The 26521-nt window shown below is 38.0% G+C and overlaps 1 protein-coding gene and 1 long non-coding RNA gene across 6 annotated transcripts in view; one reads left to right on the top strand and one right to left on the bottom strand.

Moving 5' to 3' along the window:
- ZNF609 (zinc finger protein 609) overlaps positions 1-26521 on the bottom strand; it is a 209513-nt gene that overhangs the window by 45864 nt on the left and 137128 nt on the right. For all 4 annotated transcript variants that reach the window (XM_025472498.3, XM_025472497.3, XM_035708632.2 and 1 more), the window contains one exon: positions 10445-10670. In XM_025472498.3, the coding sequence (XP_025328283.1) occupies positions 10445-10670 (226 nt within the window). The remainder of the gene's footprint in view (positions 1-10444; positions 10671-26521) is intronic.
- On the top strand, positions 556-19051 carry LOC112675771 (uncharacterized). 2 transcript variants are annotated; one of them, XR_003146048.3, is made up of 4 exons: positions 556-692; positions 956-1166; positions 13395-13544; positions 18715-19051. It is a non-coding gene; the product is annotated as an uncharacterized LOC112675771 (long non-coding RNA). The 2 variants fall into 2 exon arrangements; XR_003146049.3 differs by having other exon boundaries at positions 560-692; positions 13440-13544.

The raw sequence follows: 26521 nt of genomic DNA, 5'->3' as shown, positions 1-26521 counted from the left end.
TTATTGCCTTAGTATCACTTACTGGGTTTCATACGTAAGTATTAGTAACTAAATTATTTTAAAGGATAACATTCATAACAAAATATGTATGTCTCTGAACCCATCTTAAAGTAACAACTGAAATATCAAAATAATCACATTTTAAGCAATCTTGCTCATCTGCCAAATCCATAGTCTGGCCAACTATACCACCCCACTGTGCTTTCCTGGGGTGAGGGAGGTGATGGGTGACAGTACACAAAAGGACATCTCTCTTCCTTGGATATTAGTTTATTTTACAATTTGTAAAATGAATCTCAAAAAAGTCCGTAACTGAAAATTTTCCTTAGGGCTTCAGGATTTAAGTATATGACAGTGGGCAGATAACATAATCTACAAAGGTATACAGACACATAACTGCCCTAAAGCATCCCCTGGGAGTCAGCTGCTAGGTGGGAAAAATGTGTTGGCTGTTGTTTTGGGTGGGGGAGGGGTGGGAGAAAGTAAGTATTGATTTCCCTAATGTTTCCTTTGTGTGGCTGCTGTTGCCATGTGGTGGTCTGTTGCTATGAAGATTTGTGGTGCCAGACAATGGCTGCTAGACTCTTTATGACTCTCCTATTGGTGGAGCTGTTTCTGCCGGAGTCAGGCTAGTAAGTAATTGGCTAAGCAGTGGAGAAAGCATGGTCACTGTGCACCATTTCTTTCTCCAGGTAAGTGCTGCCTGAGGGAAGAGTGAAGGTGAAGGACTGTTAATTAGGTAAAGGAAAAAGAAAAACCAAAAGCTGAGAACCAGCATAACTTTCCAGTATAAATATCTTAAATTGGATACTTCATGGTTTCACACACATACTTCCCTACATCAGAATCACACAGAATATACCAAGGGTAACTATCAAGGTTACCATTTCCATGAAAGAAGATTAATGGACAGCCCCTTCTTTTTTTTTTATTTTTATTTTTATTTTTTTTTTAGCAAGAAGGATAAAGACCTGAAGCTGGGATCTGCAATCAGATGAGGATGAAGAACTGCTGAGGCAGGTTCTCAGTGGAGCTACCACAGGCAAACTAACTTCCTGCTAAGCAAAACCACTGCCTATTACTCTGATAATGAGAAAACTGCAACCCACAGACCAAAGTACAAGGCTCAACCACAGAGTTTGAAGCAGGGCCAAATGTTCTCCCAGGTAACAGGCGCCAGAGTCATAGGAGTCACCTTGGGTCTGTGCAAATGTAGTTACTGAAGAAGGGTGGCTTCTTCACCCTCCCACACATTTATTCTTCTATCTCACAGTTTATTATTACGCTTCCAGAGTACATATTACATAAAGATCATCTAGCCCCTTTGCTGTCCAATATAGTAAATCACTAGTGACACATGACCATTTAAATTTAAACTTAATAAGAGTTCTTTTTTTTTAATTAATTTATTTATGAGAGACACAGAGAGAGAGATAGAGACAAAGGCAGAGAAAGAAGCATGCTCCATGCAGGGAGCCCGATGTGGGACTTGATCCCAGGACTCTGGGATCATGCCCTGAGTCAAAGGCAGACACTCAACTGCTGAGCCACCCAGGCATCCCAAATTTAAACTTAATAATCCTCAGTATCATGTGCCACATTTTAGGGTGCTCAGGATTACATGTGACTAGACTACCATTTTGGACAGCGTATTTCCATCACAAAAAGTTTTACTAAACAGTGCAAATCTAGCCCAAGCCCCCATAAATTAGAAATCTATGGCTAGGATAAGTTAAGAGACTTAACCAAATTAACACAAGCTAGCTAAAGTTACCATCTGTTCTAGAATCCAACTCTCTCAACGCTAGTTCAGATATTTGTTTTGCACTACTATGCCTTTAAGATACCATTAGTCCTTGAGACAGTTATTCTCAAATAGTTCCTGACACTCTTATAGTTTTTGAATAAAAATACGGAGATGAGGATACTTGTGCATATTTATTTAATGAGTACAGAAGTTGAAACTCCCTTCTCTTTACTAAATCTTTAAGCTAGAATGCAGCTTTGGAAGATGGGCCAAACTTACAGCTTTTCATTCCATACAGGGAGTTGTACTCGCTTCAGCTTCAAAAACATGGTCTTAGAGCCCTGTAACTTCTGTCTTTCTGATTTGGTGGTAGTGGTGGGGGGTGTCTTTCTGATATTCTGGTAAAGGCCAGACTGATTTCAGAGATATTTTAAGAGCAACTGGAGTGGAAAAGTGAACCCAGAGAAACGATATCACAACTTTTTAGCAGCAGAATCCCCTTCAAATATAGTTTCACAAAGAAGCCTAACATATAAATCACCCCAAAGTAGAACTATTCTGGGTTGTATGTGGTGGGGTAGCAAAGGTGGGGCCTGAGGCCTGCCCACTCAGCACCCCATACTCCTCTTATGACTGCTTCTGAGGCTCCTCCATGCTCAAGTTCCTCAGACTATAACTTCAAACCATTTCCTTTGAAAACACCTAAGGTTCTATCTCTGACTTTTCTAATTTCAAAAGATTGGTGGTGGAAGACAAGGAAGGAAGGAAGGGAGGGAGGGAGGGAGGAAAAGAAGAAAAAGAAGCAAGCAAGCGAGCAAGCAAACTCTTATTATTTTTAGTTAGTACATACCAAATGAACCTGAGAGAGGTTACCAAAAAATTATATTTTTATCTACATATCTAAAATGCATGGGCACAAGGCAGAGGCAGTTTAATCAAATATTTATCTATAGTTTTACTTTTCGTATGAAGACTGAACTAGTTCTTGGGGGAAATAAAATGATATATAAAATGCAATTTCTGGCTTTAGGTATCTTATAGTCTAATAAAGTAGAAAAGACACCTAGGAATCCTAGGTGGAAGGACGCCTGAGTGGCTCAGCAGTTGAGCATCTGCTTTTGGCTCAGAGCGTGATCCCAGAGTCCCAGGATCGAGTCCTGCATTGGGCTTCCTGCATGGAGCCTGCTTCTCCCTCTGCCTATGTCTCTGCCTATGTCTCTGCCTCTCTCTCTCTCTCTCTCTCTGTCTCACGAATAAATTAAAAAAAAAAAAAAAAAGGAATCCTAGGTGGAAACTAATAAGGATAGGCTTATATTTACTGTAGTCCTAAAAGGCTGCAAGAGAGAATACAGAACAAAAAAAATGTTTGAAGTAATGGCTGAAGACTCCCAAAATTTGAAAAAAGACAAAATTACAGATTCAAGAAGATGAATAAACCCCTAAACAGGATAAACACAAAGAAATCCACATCAGATACATCACAATCATAATCAAAATGCAGAGAAGTAAACAGGGGAAAGTGACACATTACTTATAGGGGAACAATGACTTAAGTGATTACATATTTCTTAGAAACCATGGAGGCTATAAAAAGGAAACAGAGCATTTTTAAAGTGTAAGAAGAAAAGAAATACAAATCTAGATGTCTGTATCCAGAAAAAATATCTTTTAGAATTAAGGTGAAATAAAGACATTCTCAGAGAATTAATAGCCAGTGAACTTGCTCCAAAAGAATTAGGAAGAGATTCAGATTTCAGACAGACGGAAAACAAGAGAGATACAACTGGAACACCAGGAATGAAGAAAGAGCAACAGAAATATTATATGGGTAAAAGTAATAAACTACTCTCTTGAGTTTTTTTTTTTTAAGATTTTATTTATTTATTTATAGAGACAGAGAGAAAGAGAGAGAGAGAGAGAGAGAGAGAGGCAGAGACACAAGCAGAGGGAGAAGAAGGGACCATGCAGAGAGCCTGACGAGGGACTCGATCCAGGGTCTCCAGGATCACACCCTGGGCTGCAGGCGGCGCTAAACCACTGTGCCACTGGGGCTGCCCTCTCTTGAGTTTTTAAAGTATATATCACATGACTGAAAGGGAAAATTCTCTAAAAATTGTCTGATGGGGTTTTCAATGTATTAAATGTAATTCATAGGACCAGGAGTTTACAAACTTTTTTAGTAAAAGACTACACAGTGAATATTTTTTACTCTGCAGGCCATATGGTCTTTGTTGTAATACTCTGCCACTCTAGTGCAAAGTGGCTGTAAATACATGAAATGAATACGCCTAGGTTCCAGTTAAACTTTATCTATGGGCAATAAAATTTGGATTTCATATAATCTTCACAAGAATAATATTCTTGTTTTGATTTTTTCCAACTGTTAAAAAACATTACCTGTTTTTGGCAATGAGCATAAGACAATTACAACATAAAGAAAGGGAGGGGAAAGGGTCTTACATAGTGGTAAGATTTCTACATTCCACTTGAGGTAGTAAAAATGTTCCAATTTTAAGTAGACTGTGGAAAATTGAATACATATATTATAATCCCCAAAATAACCAGTAAAACTATACAAAAAGATGAAGAATAGGGGTACCTGGGTGTAGGGTCATGAGTTCAGGGCTAATGTTGGCCTCCACGTTGAGTGTGGAGCTTGCTTAAAAAAAAAAAAAGATGAAGAATTAAAATTAAGAGTCAGAAATAACTCTAGGGAGGTGTGAGCCTAGAAAACAGGTAGAATGGTAATACAGTAAAACAGGTCATAAAAGTAGGCGTAATAAAGAGAAACAGAAGAGGGAAAGAAGCAAAATTTCAGGAAAAAGATTATTCTTTTTTAAACATTCTGAATTTAAGAAATCAGCTTCTGGTGATGTATAAAATGGGATTAGCCAAAAGGTCAAGTCTAGAGATAAAGATTTGGAGATTGTTCATATAAGGGAGACAGCTGGAGCCATGAATATAAAAGACTGCACTTCCTAAAAGAAGGCTGCTGAAGCAATGACTTCTGGGATTTACGACGTATGAAGGTTATGCAAAGCAGAGCAGCAGAGCAAGCTACCTGCTTCCCCTTCTTCCTTTGTGTGGGAAAACAATGTATCCAGTTAAAATACTACATTTCCTTGCAGAAAGGGTAGCCAATGAGATGTAGGCAGAAGTCTTAGATCTGGATTCTGGGAAAGCTTGTCAAAGGGAAACAGATTAGGTGGATGGCAGAAACTACTTTACTTTTCTCCTTCATTTTCAATCCTGGAAAGTAAATGTGATGTCTAGAGCTACATTAGAAATCTTGCAATGAAGATGTAACTTTAAGGAGCCTGGAACACTGATGACATTAGAAGTCATCACACTAACCCTGCACTGCCTACCATCAGAGTTTTCTTATATTAAATCATTATTACTTCATCTTCTGTTCCTAGCAGTCAAATCCCATTCTTAACGCAATGCTTCCTCAACTTTCCCCATTATGGCAAACATAGTACATGAAAATAATATATGTGGATAAGGCTGCTTGTCTAGGAGAAAGGAGTGGGGCACCAGTTGCCAAAGGCCCTCGCTAAAGGCCAACAGAACAGAACCAATATTTCAGCACCCTAAAACCCTTCTGGAATTTCTGACCTAATAAATACAAGGAGGAAGTACTGATACAAAGAAAATAACCAGTCAAAAAGACAAATGAGATTTTTGAGAGGTATGATAATGACAAGAGAGGAGAGTTTCAAGAATAGAGAAACAGTAGAGCTTCTAAAAGTCTAGGGCAGACTGAGAAAAGACCTTTGGAAAATTCATTGGTATAAGATTATTTCAGTCAAATGGTGGCAGAAGAAATCTGATGGCAAGAAGGTGCATGATACCGAGTAGGTAAAAAGAGATTGTAAACAGCAATAGCAAGCAGTGATGAAAAGGAGAGAGGTCAATAATTCAAAGGGGTAGCAAGGATGAGGAAAATACTTTCACTGTAAAAAACTGTTGCAGAGGGAAAGAATTTAAATACAAGGGGAAAGAATAAAGACGAAGAAGAAAGAATAGATAAATTCATGGTATAAAATCTTAAAGAATCTTCAGAATAAGGAGAGAAAAAGGAAATAATAGGACATAAAAATACATTTTAAGAAAGAAGAGGGAAGCTGGGAGGGTTTAGGTGGGTGTCTTTGATCCTAGCTGTTTAAGAGCATGAAAAGAAAATGAATTGGGCTAATGAATGAATCTTGAGAATGAGGTTAAGCATTGACAAATGTGAATGTAACAAGGTGATGAAGGAATTGCTAAGCAGTACTGCAAGCTCAACGTTAAGTCAGCTAGCATATACTTGCATCCAAAGCAACTGGATTTTGTGAATTCTTCCACTTGTCAGACTAGGATCAGGAGTTGAAAAATGCAGGTGGAGATCCCCTGAATGGGAGACTGGCAAGATAAGTAGTTTTGTTTTTCTGAGAAAACAAATTTATAAAAGTGTATAATGAAGTTTCATCATTGGTATTAATATTTTTTAGTTTTGATTTATGAAACTGTTCATTTTCAAAATATAATAGCCAATGGTTCTCCTATTTTTCACTCCAGTGCTCTTGCCACCATACCACAAATTCTTCCAGAAAGCACATTTGCTAAAGTAATGCTACACTTAGTGTGGCTGCTTAAAAGAGAAAACCTATAGCATCTCCTGGAATTCTTAAAGTTAGCCTTGCCTTTCTTAAAAACACCATAGAAGCCAGGAAGCAATTTTGTCTCAGCAAAAGAATATGTTCTGCCTTAAAGATTCTTATACATTGGGACATCGGCCTTCGGCTGAGGGTGTGATCCTGGAGTTCCAGGATCAGGTCCTGCATCGGGCTCCTGCATGGAGCCTGCTTCGCCTCCCTCTGCCTGTGCCTCTGCCTCTCTCTCTCTCTCTGGCTCTCGTGAGTAAATATATAAACTCTTAAAAAAAAAGAATAATAAAATCTTAAAAAAAAAGAATAAAATCTTTAAAAAATAATATCTTTTTATTTGTTTATTTATTTATTCATGAGAACCAGAGAGAGAGAGAGAGAGAGGCAGAGGCACAGGCAGAGGCACAGGCAGAGGGAGGCGAAGCAGGCTCCATGCAGGAGCCTGATGCGGACCCGGTGCGGGATCCAATGTGGGACACACTCCCGGAACTCCAGGACCACGGCCTGAGCAGAAGGCAGGTGCTCAACCACTGGGCCACTCAGTGTACTCCCCAACAAAAAAAAGATTCTTATACATTGTTTCCAGGACCCTGGGTTAAAGTATGCCTTGTGAACTAGGAATGGACTTGGAACCCTGTTCTTTTGATTTTTTTTTTTTTTTAAGTGGCTCCACCTCCAGCATAGAGCCCATGGTGGGGAATGAACTCATGACCTCACTGAGATCAAGACCTGAGCTGAGAAAAAAGAGTTGGATGCTTAACCAACTGAGCCACCCAGGTACCCCTGATATTTTTATTTGAAGTGAGGTGGGACAAAATGAAATCAGGTAGAATCAGACCTCTGCAGAAGTGTTAAGTCTCAAAAAAGCCAAAGAAAACATTCCAAGTTATACTTGAGTCTTAAAAGTCCTAAGGTTGAGCCTAGTCAAGTAAGATCTTTACAGTGCTAGCTGTATTATGAACAGCCTAAAAAGAGGTAGAATCTGCAGGAATTTAAAGATGTTTCCAAGGCAAGGTTTGCACTATAAGCTAGGAAAGAAAGAAGCAACACTACAGGACAGGTAGGCAAAGAAACGAGGAAGAATTGAGGTCCTGACCCCTACACCTGTTCGCAGCAAGAAGGCTCAGTTCTACAAGGACCTCATAATCCTCCATTTCCCTCAGAGGCCAAACATTCACAGCTTCTCTCTAAGCTCTAAGGATTTTTCCATTTGAAGATAGTAGTTTTGCTATCTTTGCTGGGCAGAGACAGACAGAAGTACAAAGAGTCAGGTAGCAGACAAAAAGCCCAGAAGGCTGAAGGATTTTTTAAAAAAGTATCCATATATAGTTCTTATTATTAACTTGAGGACAGACTCAGTATACTAGATCTTATAGATCTGCAGAGAATGATCTTTGCAGGAAATCTCTGTCACCTGAAGATGAAAAGGAATGTAAACCAACTCTGATCCCAATTCAGACCTTTACCAACTGACAGTTCAGGTGAAGGCCCTCTGGGAGGGTCAGAAAGCAGAGTAGAGTATATAATTGCAGAACAGTTCTCTTTCCCTTGTGATGAATGAAAAAGAAAGAGGAAAGGTACTAAGCCCTGAAATGCAATATAATAAATGGGAGAAAATATGATATTAAAAAGTAAGAGAACTAAAAATCTTATAGGTATAAATTAGAGTGATCTCAAATCTGGTGACAGTAGTATGTATTCTGAGTTTCAGAGACGGTCTAGAATTTTGTAAAGTATTTGATATGGTTTCTAATTTCAAACTATTTTAGTATCCATTGGATATATGTTAACATAGATCTAGAAATAGCAATGACTAGAGGCACCTGGGTGGCTCAGTAGGTTAAGTGTCTGCCTCCAGCAAGGGTCATGATCCCAGGGTCCTGCATGGAGCCGCACATCAGCAAGGAGTCTGCTTCTCCCTTTGCCCCTCCCCTGCTCATGCTTGCTCATTTTCTCTCTCTCTGAAATAAATAAAATCTTTTAAAAAATAATTTAGAAATGACAATGACTAGATGTAAGCATTCATTCAAATAGTCTTGAAGGCCTACCATAGATGCCAAGTATTAAGTAATAGATATTCAATGATGAGCAAAATAGTCCCTGAGCTCACAGATTTCTAAAACATGGAAGAGACAGACATTATTAGAAAAATAAAATTATATAAAATTACAAACTGTGATAACTATTGTGAAATAAACTGCAGGGTGCATTCAAAATGTGTAACAGGGGAACTTAGTAATAAGCTGTCAGGTACAACCAGAGAGCCTTTCAGAAGAAATAATTTAAAAAGTGTGTGTGTGTGTGTGTGTGTGTGTGTGTGCGCATGCGCGCACGCGCACGCCCTAACATTTCCTTGGCAGGGAGGGAGAACAGGGATCCTCAGATAAAAAGGTATCCATTGTTCTCAGGAGAGTAAAAGGGTTAGCCTCATTTTCCTGCAAAGTTTTCGTCAGGTTCACATATATGAAAAGTATCTTGTCCTTGGAGAAAAGTCACCATTATGAAGATGGATAGAATAAATAGGCAGGAAATTGATGTCTTCTATCTTCAATATATTGAGGCAACAGGCCCTGAAGGTTGCTTGGTGTCACAGAGCTGTGGTCTGGACATGTTTGTTATTCCAACAGACTCTGTGGCTTTTTAGATGTTTGGTCATAGGCAGATGATTTTTAAAATTAGAGATAGCCACTTGTGATTTCCAGATTGTATACTGAATACACCTACCCAGAGTCAACTTCTAGGGTCAACCTCTCTCTCCATTGTCTCTGCATCAGTTTCTAACACAAAAGGATTTTTTTTTTTCTGGCATGACAATCTCAGGCACACTATAAAACCTCATCAGCAATGTTATTCTGAAAGCTGAAGCTTTACTATACTGCTGTTTAACAATGTGAAAGCCAAAAAACCACAGAATTTTTTATATATATCACCTCAATGCGTACTGCACGGTAGACTTTAAATAAATACTGAATCACAACAAAATATTCAGAGGAATAAACTTTGATTAGAAAGACCAGAATGAAACACCTGAATTTCCACAGGCAAACTGACAAGATAGCTTATGATAATTAGAAATAATGAGCTGTGCTCCTCTGGGCCTCTACACTCCAGAGTGAGGATGCTTTGAAAGTCTGGTTACTGATGCAGAGACTTGGTGGGACTGTGAGGCCCAGCCCCTCTTTAAACCACACATTCTTTAACAAGAACTTGGATTTTTTTTTTTATAAAAAGAATGTATGTGCTGAAATCAAATTGCCACAGATGGTACCAAGGGATCAGAAATACCTGGTGAAGTCCCTTTGCACCCCTATTTTTTCAGGTTTATGAACTTCCAAAATAGAAGAGATTCTATTCTCAGGGACAAATGGAACATACTAGAAGTCTGGATGTTAGCCTCAGGCAGAAGCACCCTACAGTGAACCAACTGCTTAGTGGATGCCTGAAAACAAGACCATGTGAACATTTCCCTGTTGCCTAGGCCTATAAAATCTGTACTAAGTGACAGATGCATCAAGTGGTGTGGGTGGCTGGGCAAAGAGGCAACCAGTGGGAAGTTACTGGCTGCACCGCCAGGTGTTAAAAAAAGGCAAGAGCTGCATATTCAATGAGCCAACACCAAGTCAATTTAAGGGTGACTGTTTTCTGTTTCCTTGACTCCAACAGCTGTCTTTTCATTATTTTATTCTCTTCAAGCCTGACCCAAAAGTTCATTTACATTCAAATTCTCCCATATAAAATGGTAAAGAGGAGTATGGAGAGTATAGACACAGTTTGAATTACCTGGCAAGTACTTATCGAATGACTGCTTAAATAGCAGGGCTAACACCGTTGATAGCTATGAAGGGGAGATAATTAATTTTAAAAAGTGGTAATCTTGAGAAGCTGGATGATTTCACCAAGAAGTATGCTGCAATCCTCTGGATAGGTATCACCAGCAGACTATGGTCACTTAAGACTCCTAAAAAATAATTGGTGTTGTTTACAACAATAAGCCCATGTTGGCAGAAGTAGGTTGAGAAGGGATGGGAAAGTCACATATAGCACTTACCATCTTCTGTTTCCTGCCACACGATGCCCTCGAGGTTGACACTTGTCCCAGGTTCACAGGGGCCCAGGCACTCAGGCTCTGTAGCTAGAGCCACATCACATGTGTTGACCCCAACTGATCGGGTACGAACCATGATCTGCTCACAGGGGGATGAGATGTCATTACTGACCACTGGTACCAAAAGGTGCAGTGGCAGCACCGCCGGTGTAGAGACAGGGGACTCCATCTGTGAGGAAAGAAAAGTAGTAGCTGAGTTGCAGAGAGAACATTTAGAGGAAATACCTTCTCTATATTTAATCTAGTCCTACATTCTTTCCTGCCAGTGTGGAAGGCTCTAAATATAAGACTTCGGTCCTTCCTTTCAAGTTCCAGCTCATGATACCACCACATATCTAGTGGTTTATATGGTTGGTGCAGCTCGATTTCTTATTAATGATCTTTCTCATAAACTGTGCTTAGCTAAAAGTGTATTAAAAAATCCTGTCTCATTTGAAAATCTCTAGTGACAGAGAACCACGTCCAGATTTCAACAATATTAGAGCACACAGACTGATGAGAAAGAAAAGCCTTCTAAGGCATGTTCCACCGCCACCACTGTTTCCCACCAATCTATCATTTGACAAATAATACATTAATTGGGTATAAAATCCAAGAACATGGGTAGGGATAAAGAAGGGGAGAAAATAACCAGATCCTAGGAATGTTACTTCAAGACTAGTGCTTTAATTCATCTTTAGCTAGGTGGACATCTACTTAAAAGTTATAGGAGGGCTAGGAGCAACCTGATGGGGGTTTCTAACCTGTAGAGATTACAGCAGTGACTAACTAGTTAATGAGAATAGCATTTTGGAGCCTGAATCTAACATCAAATTTATCTTTAAGAAACAGCAGGTGCTGTTACTATCCAGAAGCCAATTCATGGCAGTCTGCAGATGAAGTTGATTATGCACACACAGAAATAGGAGAACACAAAAACCAGAAATCTACCTCTAGAATTCGAACCTCTCACACGAATGCAGTTTCTTAGAAACCAAGAATTCAATATATCAACAGTTAAAAGTTATAATAAAGAGGGTAATAATCCCTTAACTTTTTAAAATCCTAGCATTTATCAGACTGATGAAAGTACTGTCTATAGGGCCCAAATCCTAACTGAACACAGTGTCCTGCACATGCAACAGTGCTCAATTCACACACTGACAAATCTTCCCTGAAGATTAAGTATGACACCAATCAATAGACTTAAAAATGAGAGTCTTCTTCCCCTTGTGAAATATTTTTTTTCTTAAAGGTTTATTTATTTCGAGGGGGGGCGGGGAGAGCAAGCACAAGTGAGCGGGGGAGGGACAGAGGAAAAGAATCTCAAGTAGACTCCCTGATGAGCTCAGAGCCCTAGGTGGGGCTCCAATGAGAGGCAGGGCTCTGTACCATGACCGTGAGATCATGACCTATGCCAAAATCAAGTCAGATGCTCAAATGACTGAGCCACCAGGTGCCCCATAAAAGATTTTTTAGTACAGTTTGAGTACTCCTTCAATGGACCTACATCCAGACAGCCACAAATGCATCCATAATCCAAGCTACTAGACAGTTATGCAACAGAACTCTGGTTTTACTGAATGACCACTGCTCTACCTATAATCCACTTCTCTCCTCTTGACACATACACACACTCCTGGTCTCAGATACTACTCTAGAAGCTGAGATCTGGGTATTGCCTCTACTCTATGCAGTTAGCTCTCCATTTTTTGGCTTAGAAGTCACAGTTATTTGTGAATCATCACTGCCAGATTCCACTGAATGCTAGAATATGGATTGTTTTAAAGATTTTATTTATTTATTCATCACACACACACACACACACACACACAGGCAGAGACACAGGCAGAGACACAGACAGAGGAGAAGCAGGCTCCATACAGGGAGCCTGATGTGGGACTTGATCCCGGGACTCCAGAATCACGCCCTGGGCCAAAGGCAGGCACCAAACTGCTGGGCCACCCAGGGATCCCCTAGAACATAGATTCTGATGAATTCTGGTACCTGAGAAGCTGTCAAAACATTATCCCTATCTGCTTGTTGGCATGCATCCACCTCCTATCCCCCTCCCCATACGTCCCTAACTCCACCTCTTTTATAAAATGAAATGGAAGTCAAAACCCATACAATGAATTTTCTGCATTATGGTCAATGCCAACAGGCATTTTTGCTTTCTTTTTGCACTTCTGAAAATCAGGCATTCATCATTTAATTTGGCAACCTTCTTGGGATGTGGTAGGTCCCTGAAAGACCTTTAAAATTTCTATGCACAGATCAGAAAGTAAAAACAGAAAACATAAGCTCAACTCTTTACTACCCCTGTGTATAGCTGAAATCTGAGTCTAATCATCAAGCTCTTTCAGGAACTCTTCAAGAAGGTTGCTCATATCTCTTTGGAAGGAAGTTTCCTGGAGATTTTACCCTTGAGAATTACTAAAAAGAGAAAATTAGATACAGAGTACACAGATCATCTTTACTCTTGGCCTCACCTCTGTTTTGTATTTTTTCTCCTGGGGAAGACCTGAGACAAAAACAATTTCACAATCAGTATATGCATTTTCTTTGCTTAGAGTTTGTTGTCTTTTTTATATCATTCTTTTACTAGCAAGAGAAATTCCTTCAAGGTCTTCTTTCTTGGACAGATTGGCCTGAACCTTAAGTCACTCCTCTGAACTTTCTGACTACCTCACTTGAGCATGTCTTGTTGCAACCTGTTCCACTGATGAGACAGCAATCCTAAACACAGAAGGAGGATATATATATATATATATATATATATATATATATATATATATATATATTATACACACACACACACACTCTCTCTCTCTCTGGGGACTTACATATGTATATATATTCCCTATATATACATATATTCTCTCTATATATACATATATTCTCTCTCTCTCAGGCATCAAGGACAGCTGTATCTAGAACTGGTTTCATTTCCTGCTAGGTTATGCAGTGTCTCTGGGAGGCCAAGGAGAAGGGAAGCTACTAACACTGTAAATAAAACCAAGCCCTCAGTTCTGTACCGGCAGATCCTGAAAACGTCTAAGATGTAAGTAAGAGACACTCTTGTTGCGCGCAGTTTGCCAAATTAAATCCTGCTACAGAATATGTACAGAGAAGGAACTTAGCAGAAATGATTAAATAGAAAAACAGAATTAATATACAAAGCTGATTAACACGTATACGGACCAAACTACTCTTATTGGTCAGAGGTACTAAGTAGAATTCAAGATCTCTGTGTGAGGATGACTTTATTTAGTCAGTTAATTAAAAGAGATTTTTTGAGGGGTGGGAAGAAGTAAAGAAATCCACCTATGGGTTTAGAACCACTCAGTTTCCTACTTTGCAACAGAAATCTGAGGAGAAATCATAGAGCAGCACAATAATGTTTAATTACAGCTCAAGCTCTGCTAATTATCATTTGGTCACGTCTATAATCTACATTAAGCCATAGTGCATAATAAGCAGCTCTGTGATATTCATCTAATAACCTAGATGGCTTTATGGGATTTCATATTCTACTATTCACTGGAACAGCTTCATTTACCATTCTCCAGGAAAGGATAAAAATCAGAAAAGGACTTATTTTGCCACCTTTTCCATATACCTAGGATACAAAAGCAGGAATTGTCAAGGGACTGGTGCCAGCAGGGAAAATTAAGTAACGGGAATATAAAAAGTTAAGGTCATTAAATATCTTAATAGCTACAACAACCATAAAAGCTGGGCCAATTCTTGGTCTCTGAAATGCCAAGGAGTGCCACCAGGGCTCCTGGGACTCACTGAATAGGGAGATAAAACAACAAAACAAAAGAAAAACCTGAAAAGAGAGAATTTAAAAATGGAAATATCGTAAGTTTCCCAATAGTTCATGTCCTTTATTTTTTAATGATACTTCTTTTCAATTCACCTTTAGATATTAGTCTTAATAGCACCTATTAGAGATCTAAGTGCTGATAGGCAGGTGACACAGAAATGAGGACTGGAGAGAATAAAGAAAGGCCAGAGCCATTAATCTCCCCTCAAGAAGTAATTATACACTGACTTCAGCTGCCTCCCACACATGAGAGGAACTGATGGAAGAAAAATTTCAAGGCTGCAACATAATTTGGGGGGATAGAAAATGTAGCAAAGAAATGTTTGGGACAGATCTTTCCCCCTCCCCTTCACAAATATGAGTCTGATATCTTCACCTTCACAGTCAAAAGGTGGAGAGGAAGACTGTTCTACTGACAACTGCTATAACTCTAAGAAACTCCTTTTATCCAAGAATGAAAGATAATCGGAAATAATGGTTAGATAAATGTTCAGATATATTCAGAATGATCAGAGAAGATTATATAGAAAGCAGAATGTCATCAAATATACATTAATAGCTATGTTCTCTTTTTTTGATAATTTCAAATGTCCTTCAAGATTTTACAGTGACTCAGCATCAGCAATGCTAACAATAATCTAGGTTCCTGATTCATGGATGAAACATGTAGGTACTCCCCTAAAAAACTTGTTTGGCTCACAAAATTTTTGTTGTGGGGTTTTGTTGTTGTTGTTTTTGAGAGAGAGTGAGTGCTGGGGAGGGGGTGAGGGAGAGAAAGAATCTTGAGCAGGCTCCATCCAGTTCAGAGCCCAGCATGGGGTTCAATCTCATGACCCTGAGATTACAACCAAGCCGAAATCAAGAGTTTGATGCTTAACCAACTGAACCACCCAGGTACCCTTATGGTGGGTTATTAAAAAGAAGAACAAGTATTTATTTAAAATCCCATTTATCAATTTTATTTATTTATTTTTTTTGAGAGAGAGAGAAAGAGAGGGTGGGGGAGACAGGCAGAGGGAGACAATCCCAAGCAGACTCTGCTGAGTGGGGAGCCTGATGGGAGACTCGATCCCATGGCCTAGAGATCATGACTCCAGAAGAAATTAAGAGTCACTCAACTGCTGAGCCACCAAGGCATCCCCCATTTATCAATTTATTGGTCTCTCAAATTAAAATACAGAGAAAAAAAATCCTCAGTTATTTGAACTGCCTCCTATTGACTGAGATTTTGAGATAAAATAAGTGTACTGTATTTTCTTAAAGATTATCTTTGCTTATCCTTGAAGATCAGTAATTGCTTGTTTGCAAGAGCCCGGCAGGTAGAAATCATAGAATGAGGATGGAGGGAGATATCTGAATTCCTCCATTCCATAAAGCTAAAGCTCTTGACAGAATGCAGAATATTCCAAGTAAATCACAAAACAACACAACAGGGGATCCCTGGGTGGCGCAGCGGTTTAGCACCTGCTTTTGGCCCAGGGCTCGATCCTGGAGACCTGGGATCTAATCCCACGTCGGGCTCCCTGCATGGGGCCTGCTTCTCCCTCTGCCTGTGTCTCTGCCTCTCTCTCTCTCTGTGTGGGACTATCATGAATAAATAAATAAAATCTAAAAAACAAAACAAAACAAAACAAAACAAAAACAAAACAAAAAAAACCCCACAACATTTAAATATTAGTGAAGGAGGAAATCACCTCCTTTTCAAACACTCTTTGACCCTGACTGTTGGTAGGAAGGAAGGTAGAAAAGAAGAAGGGAAAAGAAAGCAGAGGCTGCAGGTCTGCTGAGCTTCCAGATTTCACTTAAGATTGCTTTGAAAAAGAATTTGATTGTAACTCTGGTTAATTTCCAAGACATCTTGTAGCAGAAGGCAAGGAAGAAAAAGCAAAAAAGAAAGACACGGTAGCTTGCTCCATAACCAGCCATCCAACAGTTCTTTGAAGCTACATACTATTATTCACAGAAGACTTACTTTAGCACTCAATTTTAGCCAATCAGCGCCTGGTCAAGGTCAGCAGTGAAGCTGCTCCAGTCTGTACTTCTATAGAAAATGCAAGTGCAAGTGAACATACAATTTGAAGACTGTAAGACTGGCCATAAGGAGTTCTCCTGCAATGATCCCTATAGAATCTCAGGCTCAAACCCGAAAGACCTCTTCTGGTAAAGAGGAGATAGCAGATCAAAAGACCCTAATAATTTAAGCCTGTCTAACTTTCCAGTGTGTGGGGATGGATATATTATGTTGGAAGTATAACAAAGGAAGAAAAAAATATCATAAATGAAATCAGTGCATAACACAAATCACATGGCACTGTCCATACTATGACAAAGGTTTTGCTGAAAGAAGCATCTATTCTGCTCTTCTAAGTCTTCTCACTCCATAATCTCCTGCCTTCTTGAAATTCACCACATTGTCCTTCAGCAAAGCTATTAACTTTGCAGTTGATGAGTGATGATAGGGTCCTAGGTACTACCTCTGAAACTATTTTTTTCCACAGAAGGTTGATGATCCCTCCCATTTCTGTATTGTTCCAAGGGAAGCACTAGAATCAGCTTTTCAAGAATAAAGAATGAGAAAAATTCATTCTTTGGCTATACTATTTCCTTTCCTGAACACAATTCTTACCTCCTTTCACATTCTCCTTTCCTAAAAAGTCAGGACTGGAGATGGTCATCTCTAACTCCATTTTCTTACCCCGTAGGATACAAAAACAGAAAAAAAAAAAAAAAAATAACCCACAGACAAAATAAGGTGAATACAACAGAAAGCTAAAGCCTTTTTTTGAATCATTCAGAATCATAGATATCAGTAGAAGAGTCTCAATTTTTTTTTAATTTTTTATTTATTTATGATAGTCACACACAGAGGCAGAGACACAGGCAGAGGGAGAAGCAGGCTCCATGCACCGGGAGCCCGACGTGGGATTCGATCCCGGGTCTCCAGGATCATGCCCTGGGCCCAAAGGCAGGCGCTAAACCGCTGCGCCACCCAGGGATCCTGAAGAGTCTCAATTTAACCTATATCATGGATGGACAAATTGTACTAAAGAACCTAATCATCATTTATATTGACGGTCCCATTAGATAACATGAGAATTCTGAATTGAGGCATCACAAACCACATCTTGTTCTGTAGTAGCTTGGGAAGGAGAAATAGGAATGATTCTTCCTACTTCAAGGTAGCTGTTTTTAAATACTTTGGTCTTGGGAAACCTTCATAGTCTTAAAAACAGAGAATCTTACAGAGCTTTGATTTTTACAGGATTTATCAGTTGATATTTACTGTACTAGAAATTAAAAGTGAAAGATTCTAATGTACTAAAACAGCTAATGATTTTGAGGGGTGCCCGGGTGGCTTAGTTGGTTGAACTTCCAACTCTTGGTTTTGGCTAAGGTCATGATCTTGGGTCCTGGGATCAAGCTCCCACGTTGGAGTCCATGCTCAGCATGGAGTATGCTTGGGATTCTTTTTCCCTCTCCCTCTGTTCCTTCCTCTGCTCATGCACTCTCTCATAAACAAACAACAGACAAATAAAATATTAAAAAAATAAAACTACTAAAGATTTTTGAAATGACAAAATTAGAGCCACACAGAACATATTAGTAGTTGTCAGGAAGAAGGGTTGGTGGGAGATAGAAAAATTGAGTATGGCTAGAAAGAGCAACACAAGGGATCCTTAATGCTCCAGTAATGGAGCTGTTCTGTATTTTGACTGTGTGGGAAATAATCCAGGCCTACACATGATAAAATTGCACAGAACTAAATATGCGTACACACACACACACACACACACACAAGTGAGCACAAGTAAAATAGAGGAAACCTTAACAAGATAGGTGGACTGCATTACTGTCAATATCCCTGTTGCAATACTGAACTATACCTCTGCAAGGTGTTACCATTAGAGGAAACTAGGTAAAGGGTACATGAAATCTCTCTGAATTATTTATTACAACTATTAATTATCTCAAAATTAAAAGATAAACAAAAAATTGAAGACCCCAAAGAGCTCTGATGTGAAATAGATCTATTGATATTCATCATACTAGAACTTAAAAGAAAAAAATTGGGATGCCTAGGTGGCTCAGTGGTTGAGTATCTGCCTTCATTCAGCTCAAGAGACTGATCCCAGGGTCCTGGGATGGAATCCTGCATTGGGCTCCCCACAGGGAGCCTGCTTCTCCCCCTGCCTATGTTTCTGCCTCTCTCTGTCTCTCCTGAATCAATAAACAAAAGCTTTAAAAAAAAAAAAAAGAAAAAAATTGATAAGCATTAACTTGTTTTAAATGACATTTAAAAACTTATTATATATGAATATATGTAACATTTTAAATAAAAATAGCTATACTTTTTCAAAAGAAAAGGGAAAAAAGAACAGTGGCATTGATTTACATTTTGCAGATCTCTTCAATGGCTGGTTTAATAGAAGACTGCTAGATTCTCATGTCTGTTTCTGCATTCAATCTGTTGGTGAAATGTGTTGAACTATATAAAGAAAACCGGCCTCACACAAATTTTATATATGTATCCTTTTCAGATAATTGTGGTTATTCTTTGATAGGACACCAAAACTGAACAAATGATAGTTCTTAAAGGTTAGTGGCTATGTGGAATCTGAAACTGTATCAATGAACTTTTTGTACTCTGTTACATTACAATCTATTGGTCTGTCTAGTACTTTGAATGCTTCTTTTACCCATGCATGATTTTCAACATCATATATTAGTCATTTGGAAAATACTGGTTCACTGAGTTATACAGCTCTTTCAAATACTGACACATTCCATTAATATAAAAAAGTCATATTGCCTGTGAGCTCATCAGAACCCTTTACAAACTGGTAGGCTGTCAAACTAATGGGTGGGGGGAGCAGACGCAAATTTTCCAAAATTACAATATTTGCTTGAAAGCTTGTATTTTATCATTAATAACAAATGGTGTCAATTATTTTCCTTGGAGTAACTGGCTCGTTTCATTTACTTTTAAGAAAATATCTGCCAAATACCCAACTCTGAATACCTATACTCTGTCAGTTGTTCTTTCAAGTAAAAATGACATTCCATAATATAAGTGACTAGGTCAGCTTGCAACTCAATTGCAAAAGTACTTTACCTAGAGAAAAATATCATACTTTGGCATGCAGCAGTATGTGTACTTCCCATTTTGTCACATACAACATAAAATGACATGTATTCAAGAGGTGAGATTTAATATATATAAAAAGATATTTTAAAGAGAAACTAGCTTTTAAAGACTTTTTTTAACCTTTTGACCTCCTTCACTCATTTCTGCCACCCCTACTCCCACATATAAGAGAGATCATGTATTTGTCTTTCTCTGTCTTAAGAGCCAAGATCCCCCCCACCATTTTTTTAATGGCTGATTTTTTGTTTTTTATTTAAGTATAGTTGACATATGAAAATGGCAAGATTTAATTCTTGTGGCCCAATAATATTCCACTGTATATATATATATACCATGTCTTCTTTATCCATTCCCTCATTCATGGATTCTTAGCTTGTTTCCTTATCTTGGCCACTCTAACTAATGCTACAATAAACATGGGGGTACTTTTATCTTTTAGTGATTTTATTTTCTTCAGATAAATACCTAGAACTGAAATTGCTGGATCATTTTGTAGTTCTATTTCCATTTTTTTGAGGAACTTCCATATGTTTTCCATAGTGGTTGCACCCATTTACTTTCCCACCAACAGTGAACTTTTTTCCACTTCCTAACCAATATTTGTTAATTTTTATTGTTTTGGTAATAGCCATTCTAATAGGTGTTGAAGTGATAACATTGTGGATTTGATTTCCCTAATGATTAACGATGTTGAAAATCTTTTTATATACTTGTTGCCCATATGTATGTCTTCTTTGGAAAAATGTCTATTCAGATCTTCTACCCAGTTTTAAACGGATTCTTTCTTTTCTTTTCCTTTCCTTTCCTTTCCTTTTCTTTTCTTTTCTTTCTTTCTTTTGCTGTTGAGTTGTATGAATTCTTCTTATATTTTGGATATTAGCCCTCCCTCTCTCTCTGTAAAGTGTATATGTATGTGTGTGTGTGTGTGTGTGTATGTAAAGTAACAGACTATATATATATAATATATATATAATATATATATATAGCAAATATTTTCTCCCATTCAGCAAGCTGTGTTTCCATTTTGTTGATGGTTTCCTTTGCTATGCAGAAGTTTTTATTTTGATATAGTTCTACTTGTTTATTTTTCCTTTTATTGCTTTTGCTTTTGTTGTCAGATTCAAAAAAATCATTGCCAAGACCTATGTCAAAGAGCTTACTGCCTATGTTGTCTATCATCTAGGAGTTTTATGGTTTCAGGTTTTACATTCAAGTCTTAAATCCATTTGGGGTTAATTTTTGTGTATGCTGTAAGATGGATGTTCAAGTTTCACTCTTTTACATGTGGCTGTCCAATCTTCCCAACACCAATTACTGAAGAGACCGTTCTTTCCCCACTGTATGTTTTTGGCTCCTTTGTCATAAATTGACCATATATGCCTGGGTTTATTTCTGGGCTTTCTATTCTGTTCCAATGATCTATTGTTTCTATGCCAATACCATTCTGTTTTAATTACTGCAGCTTTTTAACGGAGTTTAAGATCAAGGAGCTTGATGCCTCCAGCTTCATTCTTCTTTCTCAAGATTGCTTTGGCTATTTGGAGTCTCTTGTGGTTTCATACAAATTTTAGGATTATTTGTTCTAGTTCCATAAGAAATGCCATTGGAATTTTGAAAGCAATTACACTCAATTTGTAGACTGCTTTAGGTAGTATGGACATTTTAATAATACTGAGTCTTTCAAATCATTAGCATGGAATACTTTCCATTTACTTGTGTCTTTAACTTTTTTCATTAATGTCTTGTAGTTTTCAATATATAAGTCCCTCACCCCCCCTTGGTTAAATTTAGTCCTATTTTATTCTTTTTGATGCAATTGTAAATGGGATTGTTTTCTAAAATTTCTCTTTCTGATATTTTGTCATCAGTGTATAGAAATGCAATAGATTTGTATCCTGCAACTTTACTGAACTCATTTACTAGTTCCAACAGTTTTTTTAATGGAGTCTTTAGGGTTTTCTATATATACCATGTCATTTGCAAATAGTGACAGTTTTTTTACTTTCTCCTTTCCAATATGGATGTCTTTTCTTTTCTTTTCTTATATAATTGCTCTGGCTAGGACTTCATCTATTATGTTGAATAAAAGAGGTAACAGGGATCCCTGGGTGGCGCAGCGGTTTAGCGCCTGTCTTTGGCCCAGGGCGCGATCCTGGAGACCCGGGATCAAATCCCACATCGGGCTCCCGGTGCATGGAGCCTGCTTCTCCCTCTGCCTGTGTCTCTGCCTCTCTCTCTCTCTCTCTCTCTCTCTCTCTCTCCCCGACTATCATAAATAAATAAAAATTAAAAAAAAAAAAAGAGGTAACAGTGGGCATTCCTGTCTTGTTCTTCATCTTAGGGGAAAAGCTTTCAGCTTTTCACCATTGAGTATGATATTAGCTAAGGGCTTGGCACATATAGCCTTTTTTATGTTGAGGCATGTTTCTTCTATACCCACTCTGTTGAGAGTTTTTATTATAAACAGATAATGAATTTGTCAAATGCTTTACCTGCATCTACTGAGATGATCATATTATAATTTTTACCCTTCTTTTTGTTAATGTGTTTTATAACACATCTGCAGATGTTGAAACATGTTTGCATCCCTGGAATAAATCCCACTTGATCATAGTATATGATACTTTTGAACTGTTGAATTTGGTTTGCTAATATTTTGTGAGGATTTTTGCACTTGTGTTTATCAGGCATAATGGCCCATAATTTTTTCTTGTGGTGTCCTTGTTTGGTATCAAGGTAATGTTGGCCCCATAAAATGAATTTGAAAAACTGTATTCTAAAATAGTATTCTAAAAATAGAAAAGGTAGTGGATTAATCATATATAAGGCTAATATAAAGGCTAAAAGACAAAAGTAGGAAAAATAATTGTGATTACAATAATTAGTTAAGGGATACACAAGCTAAAAAGATGCAAAATGTGACAACAGCAACAAAACCTGGGTAGGGGGAGAGTAAAAATGTTAAGCTTTAGAATGGGATCAATTTAAAATAGATTGTTATAGATATAGGTTACATAGATAGGCCTCACAGTAGCCTCAAAACAAAACCTACAGTAAATACACAAAGAGAAAGAGAAAGCAATATAAGTATACCACTAAAGAAAGTCATCAAACCACAAAGAAGAGAGTAAAAGAAAGGAACAGAGAGGAACTACAGTAGCAGCCACAAAACAATTAACAAATGGCAATAAATACCTAACAATAATTATTTTAAATTATTTGTATTTTTTTAATTGAAGCATAGTTGACACACAATGGTATTAATTACGAATTATCAAGAATTACTTTAATTGTAAACAGACTATGGGCAGCCCCCAAGGCTCAGTGGTTTAGTACCGCCTTCAGCCCAGGGCATGATCCTGGAGGCCCGGACCCAGTCTCACCAGGCTCCCTGCATGGAGCCTGTTTCTCCCTCTGCCTGTGTCTCTGCCTCTCTCTCTGTCTGTGTCTCTCATGAATAAACAAAATCTTTTAAATAAATAAATAAATAAGTAAATAAATAAATAAATGTAAGTAGAGTAAATTTTCTAATCAAAAGACACAGAGCAGCTCGATGGATGAAAAAAGAAGACTCATCTATATGCTACCTATAAGAGGCTCCCTTTGAATGTAAGAACGCACAGGGGCGCCTGGGTGGCTCACTCAGTTAAATGTCTGTCTTTGGCTCAGTGTGATCCTGGGGTTCTGGAATTGCCCTTTGCCCCTCCTTCTGCTTTGTGCTCTCTCTCTCTCTCTCTCTCTCATAAATAAATAAATAAATAAATAAATAAATAAATAAATAAATAAATAAATAAAATCTTAAAAAAAAATCTAAGAACACATAGATTCAAAGTGAAAGATTGGTAAAGATACTCTATGTTGGAATGGCTATACTTATACCAGACAAAATAGACTTAAAAAAAAATAAACTCTATGCCCAACATGGGGCTCGAACTTACAACTCTAAGATTAAAAGTCATAGCCTCCCTAAGTATAACAGACTTTAAAACAGAGACAAAGATGGGCATTACATGATAAACAGGTCAATCCAATAAGAGGATATAATATTTGTAAATATTTATGCCAACAGAGGAACAGGACCTAAACATGTAAAGCAAATATTAACAGACATAAAGGGAAAAACAGATAGCAAGATAGTAATAGTAGAGGAGTTTACTATGCCACTTACATCAGTGGATAGATCATTCCACAGAAAATCAATAAGGAAATACCAAGCTTAAATAATACTTTAGACCTGATGGAGTTAACAGATATATACAGAACATTCCATCCAAAAGCAACAGAATACACGTTTTTTTCAAGGGCATATGGAACATTTTCCAGGAGAGATCATATGTCAGGCCACAAAACAAGTCTTAATAAATTTAAGAGGACTGAAATCTTACCAAGTATCTTTCCAAGTACACTAGTATGACACTAGAAATCAACTACAAATGGAAAACTGGGAAATTCACAAATATGTGGAGATTAAACAACATGAAAAAACAATGGGTTAAGAAAAAGTGAAAAGAAAAATAAAAAAAAAATACCTTGAGACAAATGAAATGTAAATATACCAAAATTTCTGGGATGCAGCAAAAGCATTTTTAAGAGGGAAGTTCACAGTAATAAAATAAAAGTCTTAAATAAACAAGTAGGAACTAGAAGCTATAAGGGATTAGAAAAAGAGCAAATGAAGTACAAAGTTAGGAGAGGAAGGAAATAACAAAGATTAGAGCAGAAATAAAGACTAAAAAGACAATAAAGATCCATGAAACGAAGAGGTAGTTTTTGAAAAGATAAACAAAATTGGTAAGACTTCAGCTAGACTTATGAGACATACAGAGACAGAGAGACAAAGAGAAGGAGAGAATTCAAATAAAATCAGAAATAAAAGACGACATATTACAACTGACATCACCGAAATACAAAAGGTCTAAGAGACTTCTAAGATTTTTTTTATAGATTATTTATTTATTTATTCATGAGAGACAGAGAGAGAGAGAGAGAGAGAGAGAGAGGCAGAGACACAGGCAGTGGGAGAAGCAGACTCCCTGCGAGGCGCTCGATATGGGACTTGATCCCCGGACCCCGGGATCACGCCTTGAGCCAAAGGCAGACATTCAATCTTTGAGCCACGCAGGCATCCCTCTGAGACTAATTATATACCAACAAACTGAACAACCTAGAAGAAATGGATTAAAAACAAATAACTTATCAAGACTGAATCATGATTACGTAAACAGTATGAACAGACCAATAACTACTAAAGAGATTGAATCAATAATTAAAAAACTCTCAATGAACAAAAAAGTCCTGGACCATATACCTTCACCGGTGAATTCTACCAAACATTCAAATAAGATTAATACCAAACCTTCTCAAATGCTTTACAATTTTTACTTTTACTGTAACGTCACAGCAGTGGAGAATGTGATGGCCAGTAATACAATTTGTTGCCACTTATCTGATGTGCGCCAAGATACTAACCGTTTACCCACCACTGCTTTTGCACTATCAGTGCATATTAGTGCAAATGTCAACAGAGTGAAAAGGGCAAATAATGTCTTACTATTATTATGAAAATAATTCTGACCTAGCAGAACCTCTGAAAAGCTCCCAGAGGTATCTAGGGGGTCTGAGAATTTTATTTATATATATATATTTAAGATTTATTTATTTATTTATTTATTCATGATGGGGGTGGGGTGCACAGACACAGGCAGAGGGAGAAGCAGGCTCCAGGCAGAGAGCCTGATGTGGGACTCATCCTGGATCTCTAGGATCACACCCTGGGCTGAAGGCGTCGCTAAACCGCTGGGCCACCGGGGCTGCCCATGAGGATTATATTTTGAGAACAAAGGACACCTGAATGACTCCGTGGTTGAGCATCTGCCTTCAGCCCAGGGAGTGATCCGGAGGTCCTGAGATGGAGTCTCACATCACTTCTCCCTTTGCCTGTGTTTCTGCCTCTCTCTCTCTCTGTGTCTCTCATAAATAAATAATAAAATCTTTAAAAAATATATTTCGAGAACAAATCAGGTTTCATGTTCTGGGGTTGAAGAAGTGATCAGGTTCTCCAGAACCATATGCCCATCTGATTCCTGAAGAAAACTGAGATTCTAGTAGCCAGGAAGTTGAGATTGCCTGTTTAGTGGGCAAACAAGTCTGCCACAACAGGGCAGTTTTGAAGTGATGGTGAAGGAAAAAGAGACATGAAGGCAACATTATTAGCTAGAGGGCAGTAGGAAAGAATGCTCCTAGGATCCACAGACTAAGGATTTTGTAAGTAAAGGATGTTTACCAGTTGGGTAATAATAAATTTCAGCTATTGGGCAATGGTATTTTTAAACATTTGGGAGAATGAAGAGTTCAGCTAATGGTTTAGGAAATGGACAAATGAACGATGGTTATTAGAAAGAAAATTGACTTTACCATTGTAGGAGGAGGGGAAATCAGTCTTTCTAGCGCCTATTTGTTTTCAAATTGCCAAGGATAAGAATTCTTTGAAAAACAGCTTACTAGTTCAGAAGTTAAGCCATTATCTAAAAGAATTTTAAAACACGTTTTCAATTAACCAGGAGCCATCATTTCCTACACAAGTCTATCTTGTCTATGCTTTTTAAACTAAAGGTATTACAGAGATAAACCTTCAAAGTGGTATGAAGGGTACCGTGCAATATAGATTAACTCCTGATTACGGACACCTTACCACTGTTGAACCAAGCGGGAAATGGCCATCTGCTTAGATAGGCTTCATTGCCAAAGTGTCTCCCAGGTAATTTTGTGTCCTAGAAGGTCACAGAATAGCCAGTGATTTTGTGTAACAGTGGGTAATTCCAATGAGACGTCATTCATTCTAAAGAAAGCACCCTGAGCAGCAAAAACGGATTTGGGTTCCTAAAGAGCAGGTTCATACTTTAGCATCTCATCTCTATCAGGTGTATGTTCCTAAAAGAATATACGCAGAAAAAATCATAACATCATAATGTAAAAGAATCTTAAAGACCATCTAACTAACCACTCAAGGTGAAATATTTTCCAAAACAGGTAGTCATAAAAACCTTATTCAAACTCCATCCCC

This window comes from Canis lupus, chromosome 30, assembly GCF_003254725.2.
Source record: "Canis lupus dingo isolate Sandy chromosome 30, ASM325472v2, whole genome shotgun sequence".
Lineage (NCBI taxonomy): Eukaryota > Metazoa > Chordata > Mammalia > Carnivora > Canidae > Canis > Canis lupus.
This window is presented reverse-complemented; position numbering and strand designations above follow the sequence as displayed.